The following is a 12356-nucleotide window of genomic DNA, read 5'->3' on the forward strand; positions in this document are numbered from 1 at the left end:
TAAGGCTGAGGATCTGGCTTGCTTCCATGTATGTGGACCTATCTGCATTGCCCACGTGGCACGCCTGGGTTGGCTACCCAGAGGCTATTTAAGCTGTGGGCTGGCTTTCCCCAGGGTCAGATGATTGTTCAAGGTTCCTGAATAAACTGCATTGAAAAAAAAATGTTTTAAAACTTTGTATATACATATTCATATGTACATGTGAAAAGATCTAAATAAAAAGAGACCATGAATCTGAAGGGGAGTAGAGGAGGCTATATGGCAATGTGTGGAGGGAAAAAAGGAAAGAGGACTTTTGTAATTATATCTCAAAAATAATAAAAGCAAACATGAAAAATATTTTCTTCACTCTTATTTTCTTTCTTCATTCTATGCACCAGTTACTGACAAAGCATTTGCCCTATTTATAAAATGGAGGGACATGTCTCTGGCTACAGAATCAGGTGAGTCCCCAAAGATCTCAGAATCTCCTAGACAAGACAGGTTATAGCTGCAAAATGGCTGAGCACTTGAGGCAGATCTTGTTTTTTGACATGCCTGTGTCCTCTCTTGTTCACAGGATGTAGACTGTAGATCTTCCTGGACTGGTAGCCACCAGCGGAGGGCCTCAGGGGGGAACTGTAGATCTCCCTGGACTGGTAACCACCAGTGGAGGGTGTGAGGTGAGAATCCTCTGCTTGGACAGTGGGAGCTTCACCTGCCCTCGTTTCGGAGCCATGCACAGCTGGGCGTAGGTCACAACATGAGGCTCCTTGGATGGATTAGCCTGAGGTGGGGAGGAGTAGATGGTTTGTGTTGGTCACTGGAAGCTTGGAAGACTAAAGAGGTCAGAACCCACCTGTTTGTCTATCACTTGGCCTTCATTTGCCTGTCTGTAATTTGAATCCAGTAATTCCTTTGGCAAAAGGGAAGGAGAGGTGGTCTCTGCCCTTCTGGAACGTTTCACCTGGGCATACAAGTGCATGGAGGGGTCATCCTCACGTCGGCTCTGCAGCACAGAAACAATGAAACAAGGGGAGTGTGCCTCGTGTCCCCAGAGGCTCTCTACCCATAGTTACACAGGGTACAATAGTGATACTTTAGACATTTCTTTCAAACTAGAGCAGTGTTAACTGGGTCTTCTGTGGCTTCCTAAGGACTTAAGGTGTCTATCCATTTTCTTCCTACTTTTCTGCCATATTATCCAGACACTCTCCGATGCACCCATCTTTTGTAAAGAGAGGACTCCTCCTCTCAGAACACTTGGACCTGCCATGTCCTGCACCTAGATGTGCCAGTTCATAACAGGATTGTATGAGCCTCTCTTCTCAGGCTTTTCTCAAAAAGGCTTCTTTCTAGTTCTTTTTATGTTCACACTGACAATCTATGCCTCAGACAACTGCAGCCTACATCCTCTGATTCATTTTCCTCACCCACTTTGCACTGTCCACTCTGTCTCCAGATCATTTCTCAGTGAATAGAAAATTTTGTTCCCTGCAGTATCTACATCCCCTGCATGGTAAGATCCAGGAACTGGGAAGACGAGTCAAGCAGCATGGTGGGTGCTATGCAAACATTCACATCTGAGGTTGATCCCTAGTGCCAATCAAAAAATCCAAACAAGAAAGAACTGAGAAGTAGAGACAAGTTCCCAGGGCTCAATAGTACCAATCCACACAAGCAATTAGTTCCAGGGTCACTAAGAAACCCTGACACAGAAAATAAGGTGGAAAAAATAGAAAAAGACATTAAATGTTGACCTCTTTCCTCTGTGCATCCTGTATATTTACTTGTTAGTTTTACACAAGAGATTAAAACAAATGCCTTACACATCAAATCACTTTGACATTGACCAACAGCTTCTGATACTTATATTGTCTTCTGAGCCCCTGGGAGCACGGTAAAAATCAGACAGATGCTGAGGAGTCAGAAGTAAACAAAGCATGAATGAAGTCTGAGTACACAGAAAATGAGTGTTTCTAGGAACAAGAAGCCAGCTGCTGATGATGGTGAGAGCTGAAAGAGGGAAGGATGGCGATTCCTCCTGGGATCATAACTTGTTAGCATTGTGAATAATCAAGATTCTCACCAGAGTGTCTAGCTCCAAGCTGTCTGTTGGCTTTCGGATCATCACAGTAGCATCTGTCATAACAAAACACAAAGGTCTTTTCTTGACCATAATCCCAGTACCAGACCCCTGCCCTATCCCCAACCTCTCCCCCCAAAAAGAAAAAGTAGTGGGGGTTATGGTGCATAGAGAGTATTCAGTGTCCCAGATATTCCACCACCACTGTGATGCTGAGACCTCAGACATCTCCCTCCCAGGCTCTTTTCTCACACAAGATTTCTTCCTGGTTGGCAGGATCTGGACTGGATCTGGGGAGATAAGAGGGTGTCAAGTGGCAGTGAGGGGTCAGGCAGGTAGGGAGGGTCTAGGTTGTTGGACATTAAGCTTTACCTTTTCTGGAGGCATCTAACCATGCTCCCTGGCTCTGCAGCTTCTTCAGGATGTTTCAAGTCAGTCTTTTGCTGGACTGCAAGAAAAGGAAGAGCCTCAAACAGGAGGTGGAGCTTCCTTACTTAACACCTTTGCAAAAGGAAGACACATTTAAAACTCATTGTATATGTGTTCCAATATTCCAGCAAATGAGAAACTCATATGATACCTGACATTCCACAGGTTTCCAGATCACATTTTCTGATCAGAGATTTTGCAGAAATGTTTTTAAATGTATCTGTCCCAATCTGCTCTGCTTCCTTGAGTCCCTGCTTGGATAGCCCACAGTAGGAACCACTACCCACTAAGACCCGAGTCTACCAGTCTACTCACCTCTCCTCTTGTGCTTATTCTGATGCTTGAATGTAAGTAGAAGAAAGAAGAGGATCAGGAAGAGGAGTATGATGACGGTTATGGGCATCCAGACTGGCAACTTCTGGTACCTTTCCAGTTCTAGGACGCAGTTGACAGCATGAGTAATGAATCGTGAACCTAATGTGTGAGACTGAAAAAGCAATCAAAGAGCCTGCATGAATCTACACTAAGTCCTCTACGTATGTGATGGTGGTTGGCTTGGTGGTTTGTCAGGGACTCTAGATAGTGGGAGTGGGGTTATCTCTGAGTCTTGAGACCCTTTTCCAACTACTCGGTTGCCTTGCATAGCTTTGATGAAAGTTTCTGCCTGTTCTTATTGTACCATGTTCTGCCTGTTCAACTGATGTTCCCACATAGTCTGCGCTTTCTGAGGGATATGGGTAGGGAAGAGTGTAAGTTGAAGGACCCATGAGGAGTGTATGGAGGGGAAGCTACAGTCTGGATGAAAAAAAAATAAAAATTTTTTAAAAAGAAAGGACTGTGTGCATGGCATATGCTGGCTATTTTTACTACCTTTCACTCTCATAACCAACTAACATGGACCCATGTCCCAACACTTCCAGTCAGGCTACTTGTCCCAGATCACCCAGCAGGAAGGTATACAGATGAGGATTGATCTCAGAGTGTCTGGCTTCCCACTTTATTCCCTATAGTGAAGCTAAACCTCACAAACTGGAAGTAAGGCTCCTGAATGCCCTGCCCTAACCATGTACCACACCTCTACCCAAAGTCATCATCACAACCACAGAGGGGGGAAGTACTATTGCAGAAGTTATTTCTAGAGTCTTTCTCTGTAAGCAGATGACACAGATAAAATGAGCACTAAAAGGCATTTGTTGTCTGTGCCAGAGCTCTCCCACTTACATTATAGAAACAGAGAGCTTCAGAGAAGAGAACATTTTCCATGTCAGCCTCTCCAGAAGAGAAATCACCAACTACATAATGAGCATGACTGCCCTTAGGAGCAGAGTTCATACTAAGACATCTCTGGTCAAAAACCATGTAATGAAGAGCTGTTTATAAGAGCCTGTAACAACTGGATGAGGAGATCAGGGTAATTGACACCTACTCTCATTGTGCTTCTCCCAATATCAGTGTTTATCAGGATGAACTCTATTACAACCTAGCATCCAAGCCTCTGATTTCTGGGGACCATGGTGTGATCCCTGCTTCATACCCAGTACATTGAGCACCATACAAGCTAATACAGGAATAAAGACTCATGGAAAATGAAAGTCTCTACATACTCTGGGATGGAGCAACCTCCCAGAGGAGGATTTTCCCTAGAGGAAAATCTACAGCTTTGATCAGAATGGGTTTGGAGGCTCAAGGAGACAGTGGCAAATAGGTGAAGGGGATAAAATGTGGAAGGCTGCCCTAATTATCTCATCTCTTCTCAGTCTTGCTTCTACACTGCAGTCTCTCCAGAACATGCCAGCTTTCTATCTGGAATATTCTAGATTCCCTTAAAAAGGGTAGAGTGGTCATTACTTGCGAAACATCGGTTTCTTTCTAAATCTCTGAATAATATACCTTCTTCTTCTAGTCCTCCCTAAGGTAAACTTATTCCTATCCCAGCTAAGAACGTCCTAGGTCAAGGATTCAGAGTTACCCTCTGAGCACACTCCAGGCAGGGTCACCTCACCTGATACTTTGATCTCCACAGGAACACTGGGGTATGACAACAGGTAAGAGGATGAGCTTTGAGAAACAAAGCACATATAGGTACCCCCAAGGGCCGGGGTCACTGCACTCATGGAGAATACTGCCTTACGTTGTGGATCTTGGAACTCTGATCTTTGGTGCACGTAGGGATGGGCAGCACCTTCCTTGAACAGAAAGAAAGTGTCCACTGGAATTGATGATTGACAGAGCAGGGTCACATTCTCTCCTGAGGACACATTGGTGCCTGGATGCACTGAGAGAATTGGAGTGACAGAAATATGTCCTAGAGAGGAGACACAAAAGTGAGGGGTCACAATCGTGGTTATGGGACCCTCTTTCAGAATTTAGTCTCCACATTTTCACAGACATTTCTAGATCTGTTCCTTCCCAAGTCCTTGATGAGCTTATGAACTGTGCCATCATCATCGTGAAGAACACTCTCAGCTCTCCTTACAGCTGAGCCTGTGCCAAGTTCTGTCCCTGTTGAATGCACTACATTTCTCACCTGTGATCGAGATGTCCAGAGGGTCACTGGGTGCTGACAACTCAGAAGAGAAGTTGTGTGCACCATGGCATCTATACCTGCCACCAATGGAGAAATTCACAGAGCCAAAGGAAAAGTTGGCAAGAAAATGTCCAGTCTGTGGCTGATGCACAGAGAGTTGGGGGAGGTCACTTCCACCCTCTTTAGACAGAACAAATCTGTCATAACTGATCTCAGAGTAGCAAAGGAGGGCCAGGTTTTCTCCAGGGGCCAGGACAGGGCCTTGCTGATTCAGCAGGGAGGGCTTTCTTGACAGCCCTAGAAGGAGGAGATAGAGGAAGGAAGTCATCCATCTTGATCTGCAGTACATGTCACTCCTCATGCTGCCCTGATACTGTCATGGCCTCCCATATTCTGGGCTTTAGTAGTCAAGTATTCCCATTGGCCCTGTCCCAAAATGCCCCTGAGAGCAGCAGGGCCTATGACAAACTATTTGGGGTGTCAAAACACAGTTGAAATAAATGTGGAGATTTCCTCACCTGAAACATGTATCTGCAGAGGGTTACTGGCCACTGACCACACCTGTGGAGTACTTGTATTGTACCCATAACAAGTAAAGGGCCCACTCTTTCTGGATGCCACAGGGATCTCAGGAAACAGAGACTGGAACTGTCCCGTGTGTATAAACTGTGCCTTTTGAGACATGGAGAACTTCAGATCTTTCCCAGTCACAAGGAACCCATCATATCTTTTTGATGAGACACACCTGAGGGTCACATTCCCACCTGAGGTCATCACAGGGCTGGGCAAGGCTGACAAAGTAGGTTTGTCATGGTAGACACCTAGGAGAGAAGGAGGCAGACTATTAAGTGAAACGCACACTGCCTGTGACATGGACACTGTTGCCCACTCTTTGCTCACTTCCCCTTGGCAGGACAACCTTGCCAGGTCACAGAGGAAGAGGACATAGACAGTCCTCAGGAGGCTTGATTGGCTAGGCTCAGAAGGTAAGGGAGAAGGGCTCCCTCTTTCTGTGGACTGGGAGGGGAGGGTATGAGAAGGAAGAGAGAAGAAGAGTGGGACCAGGAGGAGACAGGAAGGGGGCTAGAGTTGGGATATAAAATGAACAAATTTTAAAAACGTATTTATTTAAAAAATTAAAAAAGAAATAAAAAATTAAAAAATATAAAAGATATATGAGGGCTTTAAGAATCTTGATCAGAAGATCTTAAATGAGAAACAAATTCAATAATAATATAAAAAATTAAACAGCAATAACATTCTCCAGCAGATTGGCATGGAAGAACAAGTTTGGGAAAATGTTTCCTGAGGAAAGAGACAAGGATTATGACCCTTAGGTTCCTGCCACCTGTCACCACGAGCTCCAGGCTGTCCCTGTGCTCTGTCCACCCAGCAGAGTTGTAAGAGTAACAGTTATATCACCCTGCATGCAGGCTTGTCACAGATGGGAATCAGAAATTTTGCCTCACAGTTGTGGTCTTTTTTGAATCTCTCTGTCTGAGAATTCTGGGCTTCCATTTATGTGAACATGTTTATGGTATCCTAGGATCCCCTCACACCAGCTGGTTCTGGGACTCCCTTAGGGGATCACAGAGCCTGAAGGAGCCAGATGTGACTGGGCACTGACCACAGCTGGCTGCTGCTCAAGTAATAGCCATAACATGGGAACCTCTGTCCCTGGTTGGAAGTCCCTGGACCCACTGTGAACAAGGCTCCAGACTGCTCATGGTATGTATTCTTTGAGGAAAAACTTCTCTTCTTCCTTCATTAGAATGAACATGTTATAGGATGCTTGCGAGTCACACTGAGGGGTCACATATCCTGAGGTCACCAGAGGGCTGGGCAGGGCTGACAGAGTGACTTTACTGGGGTAAACCTCTGGGAGTGAAGAGAGAGTCCGTAGGTGGAATCATTGGTAAACATTGTCCCCTCTTCTGGGTACTGAGGAGGAGACATTTCCGGGAACAGACTGCTTCCTCAGGGAGTTCCTAGACTGGAGAGTGTCCTCTCACCTGTCACCACTAGCTCCAGTATGTCACTGTGCTGTGACCACCCAGCAGAGTTGTAGCAGTAACAGCGATATCGCCCTGCATTGCGGCTTTGTATGGAAGCGATGGAGAACATGGCCTTGTTACCAGGCTTCTTTGGAATTTGTGTGGCCCAGGGTGCTGGGCTTCCTACTTTATACAGGAAATATATTTGGGTTTCCATGGTTCCCTTACACCAAATGGCCACAGAATTCCCTGAGGTGATCACAGAACCTGGATTAGCCCCCAAGGTGGGTTTCTTGAGGGTCCCTGAAAAGAAGAAGGTAAGGAGGAGGTAAGACTTTGAACAGTCTTAGAGTAAGGGTCAAATTACTGATGACCATGAAGTTTAACCTTGAATAGCAAAAGGATCAGTAATGTCATGGAAAGACCCATCACTCAACTGACTTCCCAGGTTCCATTCTCACTATCCCCTCCCCTCATTTACTGAATGCTGTCTCCCACGGCCGGCTCTCTGTGTCAGTTGCCTCTAGAGCACTGGGTTCTCAGACACATCACACACCACGTTCTTCACAGGGAAACTGTGTCAGGTGCAAAGTTATTCAACAGTGAGTCTCAGGCTTCCTCACCTGAGACCAGGAGCTCCAGCGGGTCACTGGCTTCTGACCACACCTGAGGATTGCTTGTTCCATAGCCAAAGCAGCTGAATCTCCACCTTTGGCCTGAGGTTATTGGTCCCACTTTGAAACTCGCCTCATACATCCCAGTATATGTACTTTGGAGATGAAAGGACTGGAAAATCTTCTGATCATTCTTAGTTAAAACGAACCAGTTAAATCTTTCAGTTGAAGAACACAAGACTGTCACAGATGTGCCCAGGTTTACAACAGGATTTTCTAGGGCTGTAAGGGTAGGCTTTTTGCAGACTCCTAGGAAAGATACATATGGAATATCACCAAATGGGCTTATACAGACTGCATGTCCCCCATGTCTGTGATAGGAGATACAGTTGGGGCAGGATTTGCTTGAGAGTATCATCTGGAGCTAACACCCCTGAGAGCACTCTCACCTGTAACCACCAGTTCCAGGGTGTCACTGAGTTCTGACGACCCGAAAGAAGAGTAAGAGTAACAGTGATATTGTCCTGCATTCAGTTGTGACACAGACGGGATGGTGAAATTTGCCTTATTGTTGTCCTTTTCTACCTTCCTGTACCAGGACTCTTGGCTTCCTTCTCTGTATAGCACATATTCTTGGGTTTCTTGGCTCCCCTCACACCAGATAGTCACAGGGCTACCCAAGGTCATTACAGAGCCTGGATGAGCCCAGATGGAGGGTTTCTGGAGGGTCACTGCAAAGAAGTAGAAGAACATGAGGTGGGTCTGTTAGGATAGTTGCTTAAAGAAGGTCACACTTGCAAAGGACAGTGGTCTATAATAGCAGAAGGACACCACTTTTTGCAGGATTTTCAGTTCCGTTGTTAATATCAACTCTGATTTCTGCCTCCCAGGTACAGTTGAATCACACATTCTCAAACACTGATTTAAATAGCATTAAATCTCAATGACCCTGACACATCAGGTCCTTCCCTGGGATTCTGTGTCAGTTGTAATATCATTTAAGGGAAAGGAAAAGGCTTCCTTACCTGAGACCAAGAGCTCTAGGTGGTTACTGGGAACTGACCATAGCTGCGAATTACTTGAGTAATGTCCATAGCATGTGAACCTCCACCTCTGGTTGGGAGTCACAGGACCCACTGTGAACATGGCCTGGAATCTCCCAGGGTATGTATTCCTTGCTGGCCCAGCCATGGAGAACTTCTCATCTTCCTTCACTAGAATGAACCTGTCATATGCCACTTGTGAGAAACACTGAAGGGTCACGTGCTCTCCTGAGGTCACAGCAGTCCTGGGAATGGCCAACAGGGTGACTCTGCCTTGGTAAACTCCTAAGGGAGAATAGGAAGCCTGTTAAGTGGACTCCTCCTGGAAGCATTGCTCCCCTCTTCTCACATTTGAGGAAGGAGCCCCCAGTAAATATATTCCTTCCCTCAAGGGTCTTCTCACCTGTCACCACAAGTTCCATGATGTCACTTTTCTGTTCTGACATATTAGTGAGGTTTTTATAGGAACAGCAATATCGGCCTGCATTGTTCCATTGAACTGATGAAATATAGACTCCGGCTTTTTTCTCAGTTTCTAGAAGGGTTGTTGGCATCCAGTAATCTTCAGTTCCTTCTTTGTAGAAGCGATATTCCTTGGCATGTAAGGGCCCTTCGCAGAAGATGGTCACCGGGTTCCCACTGGTTACCACATTGCTTGGCACCATCTGGATTGTGGGTTTAGAGAGGGCCCCTGCAAGAAAATTGGCAGCTGGCCAAGGACATTTCCATCTGAGAGCTGCTCTCAGATCCAGTACCTTTCAAGCATCCCAACAATCAGTACACACCTGCTGTTCTCCATCTCCTCAGTTCAGGAGTAACCTGTATCCCCACCAAGGATGTGCAGTCTGGGACAGCTAAGAAGACACTCACCTGACAGTGCTGGGTTCCCGGAGACCAGGCTTGGTCCTGCAAGAGAGTTACCTGTAAGTGTTTGCACTGAAGCCTGAGCAGGCCCTGCAATTCCTGATGACTTCTCAGCTGTTGAGAGACCCTGAAGGGCCAAGGCATGGTTGTGAGGTGGATTCCCTCTCAGACCAGAATTCTTCCTCCCACCATCCCATCTCACCAAGATACAGAAGGACTGTGACAATGGGAGTCATAGCATCTTCCAGTTGCTGCAGGTTTGCAGATAATTTTTCTTCTTGCCAAATGGAAGTATGCTAAGTGTGTTATGGCTTATGAAGGCGCATTTCTCTCTGTGTCATGAGGATATCATACTGTCAGCCCCTGAGGAAGAGGAACTGATATTCTGGGAACCTGACTCTTGTTCCCCCAGTTCTGTGCTGGGTTGGGTGGAGAACATGTGGTTTCTGTCTTTTCTAGTTCTTTAGTTTTGTTTTGGTTTTGAAGACAGAACTCTCGAATCTCATGCAGGTCTCAGTCTACTTATTCTGTTTAGAGAGCTTCCTGTATGCTGGCATTACACACCCAAATATGACCGTAATCTCTTCATGCAAAACATCTCCATTTTACCCATGTACATCTTCCCGGATGGTCCTAGTCACCATGGAACAGGACTTAATATAAAATAGCCCTGGTATTTCCTGAGCCAGCATCTTCCTATTTGAGGACACAAAGCTAGCTGGTGTTTATATTTCTGAGCTGCTTTTTGGTTTTTCTTTATTCCTTCCACCATAACAAATTGCCATTTGTCACACTGGTCCCTGAGTGGCTTACGGATTTTTGTGTGCACTTTTTTCGAGGATATATGAAAAATATCTATTGACCCAAGATGACACAGTAATAGCAGAAACAAAGACAATTCCCTACACAAATCTAGCTGGTGAGCCAATGAGTTATATTAGGGTTCCTTAGAAGTTTGTGGTTAATGATTTAGGTAATTTTCAGATTTTTTTCTTTTTTTTTTTTTTTTTTTTTTGAAACAGTGTCCACTATGAACTATGGCTGTGCTGGAACTCACTATGTGCACCTGACTGGCTTAAACTGACAGAGATCCACCATCCAGCAATTACCTGCCAAATGTTGAGATAACAGTATGCTCCATGATGCAAAGCAATATTGGCAACTTTTCAGGGCTTACATCACAGCATAAATCCATTGCCTTGCACCTTTTAACTGGCTATAGTTCCCCAGGGAAATATAGACTCCAGCTTTTTTCTCAGTTTCTAGAAGGGTTGTTGGCATCCAGTAATCTTCAGTTCCTTCTTTGTAGAAGCGATATTCCTTGGCATGTAGTCCCCAGGGAACTATATTCCTTCTATACCATGAAGGAATATTGATAGGAGCAATCTTATGTAGGTCATCTGTGTGTAATCACAGCTACTGAGACATCAATAGGACCAGAGTCATGCCATGCCTGGAGATCAGTGTTCCACAGCAAGGGCAGATGTAGGTTCATGCTGCTTAGAGAATGCAGAACAGAAGAGACACACTGAGAACCTGATCATACAGTTGTCACAAATGAACACAGAGGACACTTGAATGGATATGTGGAAAGGAACATGATATTGTCATGGGTCTTGATTTGATTCCACTCTGTTGAACAGTCCCCTACAGTCCTCTGCATCTTACCAACAAATGCAATCTCTATAGGCACAACCTTAGCATTCTTACCTCTTTGTTTCTTTTTTTATTTTATTGTTCAGAATTCTTCTAGGTATTTTTTATTTTTATTTTTAAAATTAATTTATTCACTTTGTATCACAACTATAGCCCCTCTCTCATTACCTCCCAATCCCACCCTCCCTCTCTCATCTTCTCCCATGCCCCTTCCCAAGCTAACAGGTAGGGGATGCCTCCTACCCTTCCATCTGACCCTAGCCTATGAGGTCTCATCAACACTGGCTGCATTATCTTCTGCTGTGGCCTGGTAAGGCTGCTCCCCCATCAGGGGGAGGTGATCAAAGAGCCAGCCACATAGTTCATGTCAGAGACAGTCTCTGTTCCCCTTACTAGGGTACCCACATGGACACTAAGCTGCCATGAGCTACAATTCTGCAGGGTGTCTAGGTTATCTACATGCATGATCCTTGGTTGGAAAAGACTCCTGGGCCCAGGTTTCTTGGTTCTGTTGCTCTCCTTGTCGAGCTCCTGTTCCCTCCACATCTTTCTATCTCCCCCTTCTTTCATAAGGTTCCCTGCACTCAGCCCAAAGTTTGGCTATGAGCCTCAGCATCTGCTTTGATACCCTGCTGGGTAGAGTCTTCCAGAGGCCCTCTGTGGTAGGCTCCTGTCTTGTTCTCTCTTTTCTTCTTCTTCTAATGTCCATCCCTTTGCTTTTCTTAGTGAGGATTGGTCATCTTAGGCAGGGTCCTTCTTCTTGTTTAGATTCTTTAGGTGTACATATTTTAGTATGTTTATCCTATATTATATGTCTAATATCCACTTATAAGTGAGTACATACCTTATGTGGCTTTCTGCTTCTGAAATACCTCACTCAGGATGATCTTTTCGAGACACCACCATTTTCTTGCAAATTTCATGATTTCCTTGTTTTTAATTGCTGAATAGTATTCCATTGTGGAAATATACCACAATTTCTGTATCCATTCCTCCTTTGAGGGACATCTGGGTTGTTTCCAGATTCTGGCTATTACAAATACAGCTGCTACAAACATGGTTAAGCAAATGTCCTTCTTGGGTACTTGAGCATATTTTGGCATATGCCTAGGAGTGGTATAGCTAGACCTTGAGGAAGCACTATTCCTAATTGTCTGAAAAAGC

General features: G+C 45.1%; 1 protein-coding gene across 8 annotated transcripts; it reads right to left on the reverse strand.

Annotated features, from left to right (window-relative positions):
- Positions 1 to 337: 337 nt before the first annotated feature.
- Positions 338 to 9927, reverse strand: LOC110544129 (leukocyte immunoglobulin-like receptor subfamily B member 3). 8 transcript variants are annotated; one of them, XM_060367160.1, is made up of 16 exons: positions 9739 to 9912; positions 9543 to 9578; positions 9076 to 9381; positions 8655 to 8957; positions 8079 to 8360; positions 7639 to 7938; positions 7034 to 7318; positions 5540 to 5842; positions 5022 to 5318; positions 4626 to 4799; positions 2810 to 2929; positions 2438 to 2513; positions 2318 to 2355; positions 2069 to 2121; positions 839 to 988; positions 338 to 766 (listed from the first exon to the last, which is right to left on the reverse strand). In XM_060367160.1, the coding sequence occupies exons 1-16, from the start codon at positions 9770 to 9772 to the stop codon at positions 608 to 610; spliced, it is 2916 nt and encodes a 971-aa protein (XP_060223143.1). In that variant the 5' UTR covers positions 9773 to 9912; the 3' UTR covers positions 338 to 607. The 8 variants fall into 8 exon arrangements, 6 of the variants coding, with proteins under 6 accessions (XP_060223143.1, XP_060223139.1, XP_060223140.1 ...); XM_060367156.1 differs by having other exon boundaries at positions 4497 to 4799; positions 9739 to 9910; XM_060367157.1 differs by having other exon boundaries at positions 4497 to 4799; positions 9076 to 9363; positions 9739 to 9909.
- Positions 9928 to 12356: the final 2429 nt, after the last annotated feature.

The sequence above is a fragment of the Meriones unguiculatus genome, chromosome 14 (assembly GCF_030254825.1).
Source record: "Meriones unguiculatus strain TT.TT164.6M chromosome 14, Bangor_MerUng_6.1, whole genome shotgun sequence".
NCBI classification, from domain to species: domain Eukaryota; kingdom Metazoa; phylum Chordata; class Mammalia; order Rodentia; family Muridae; genus Meriones; species Meriones unguiculatus.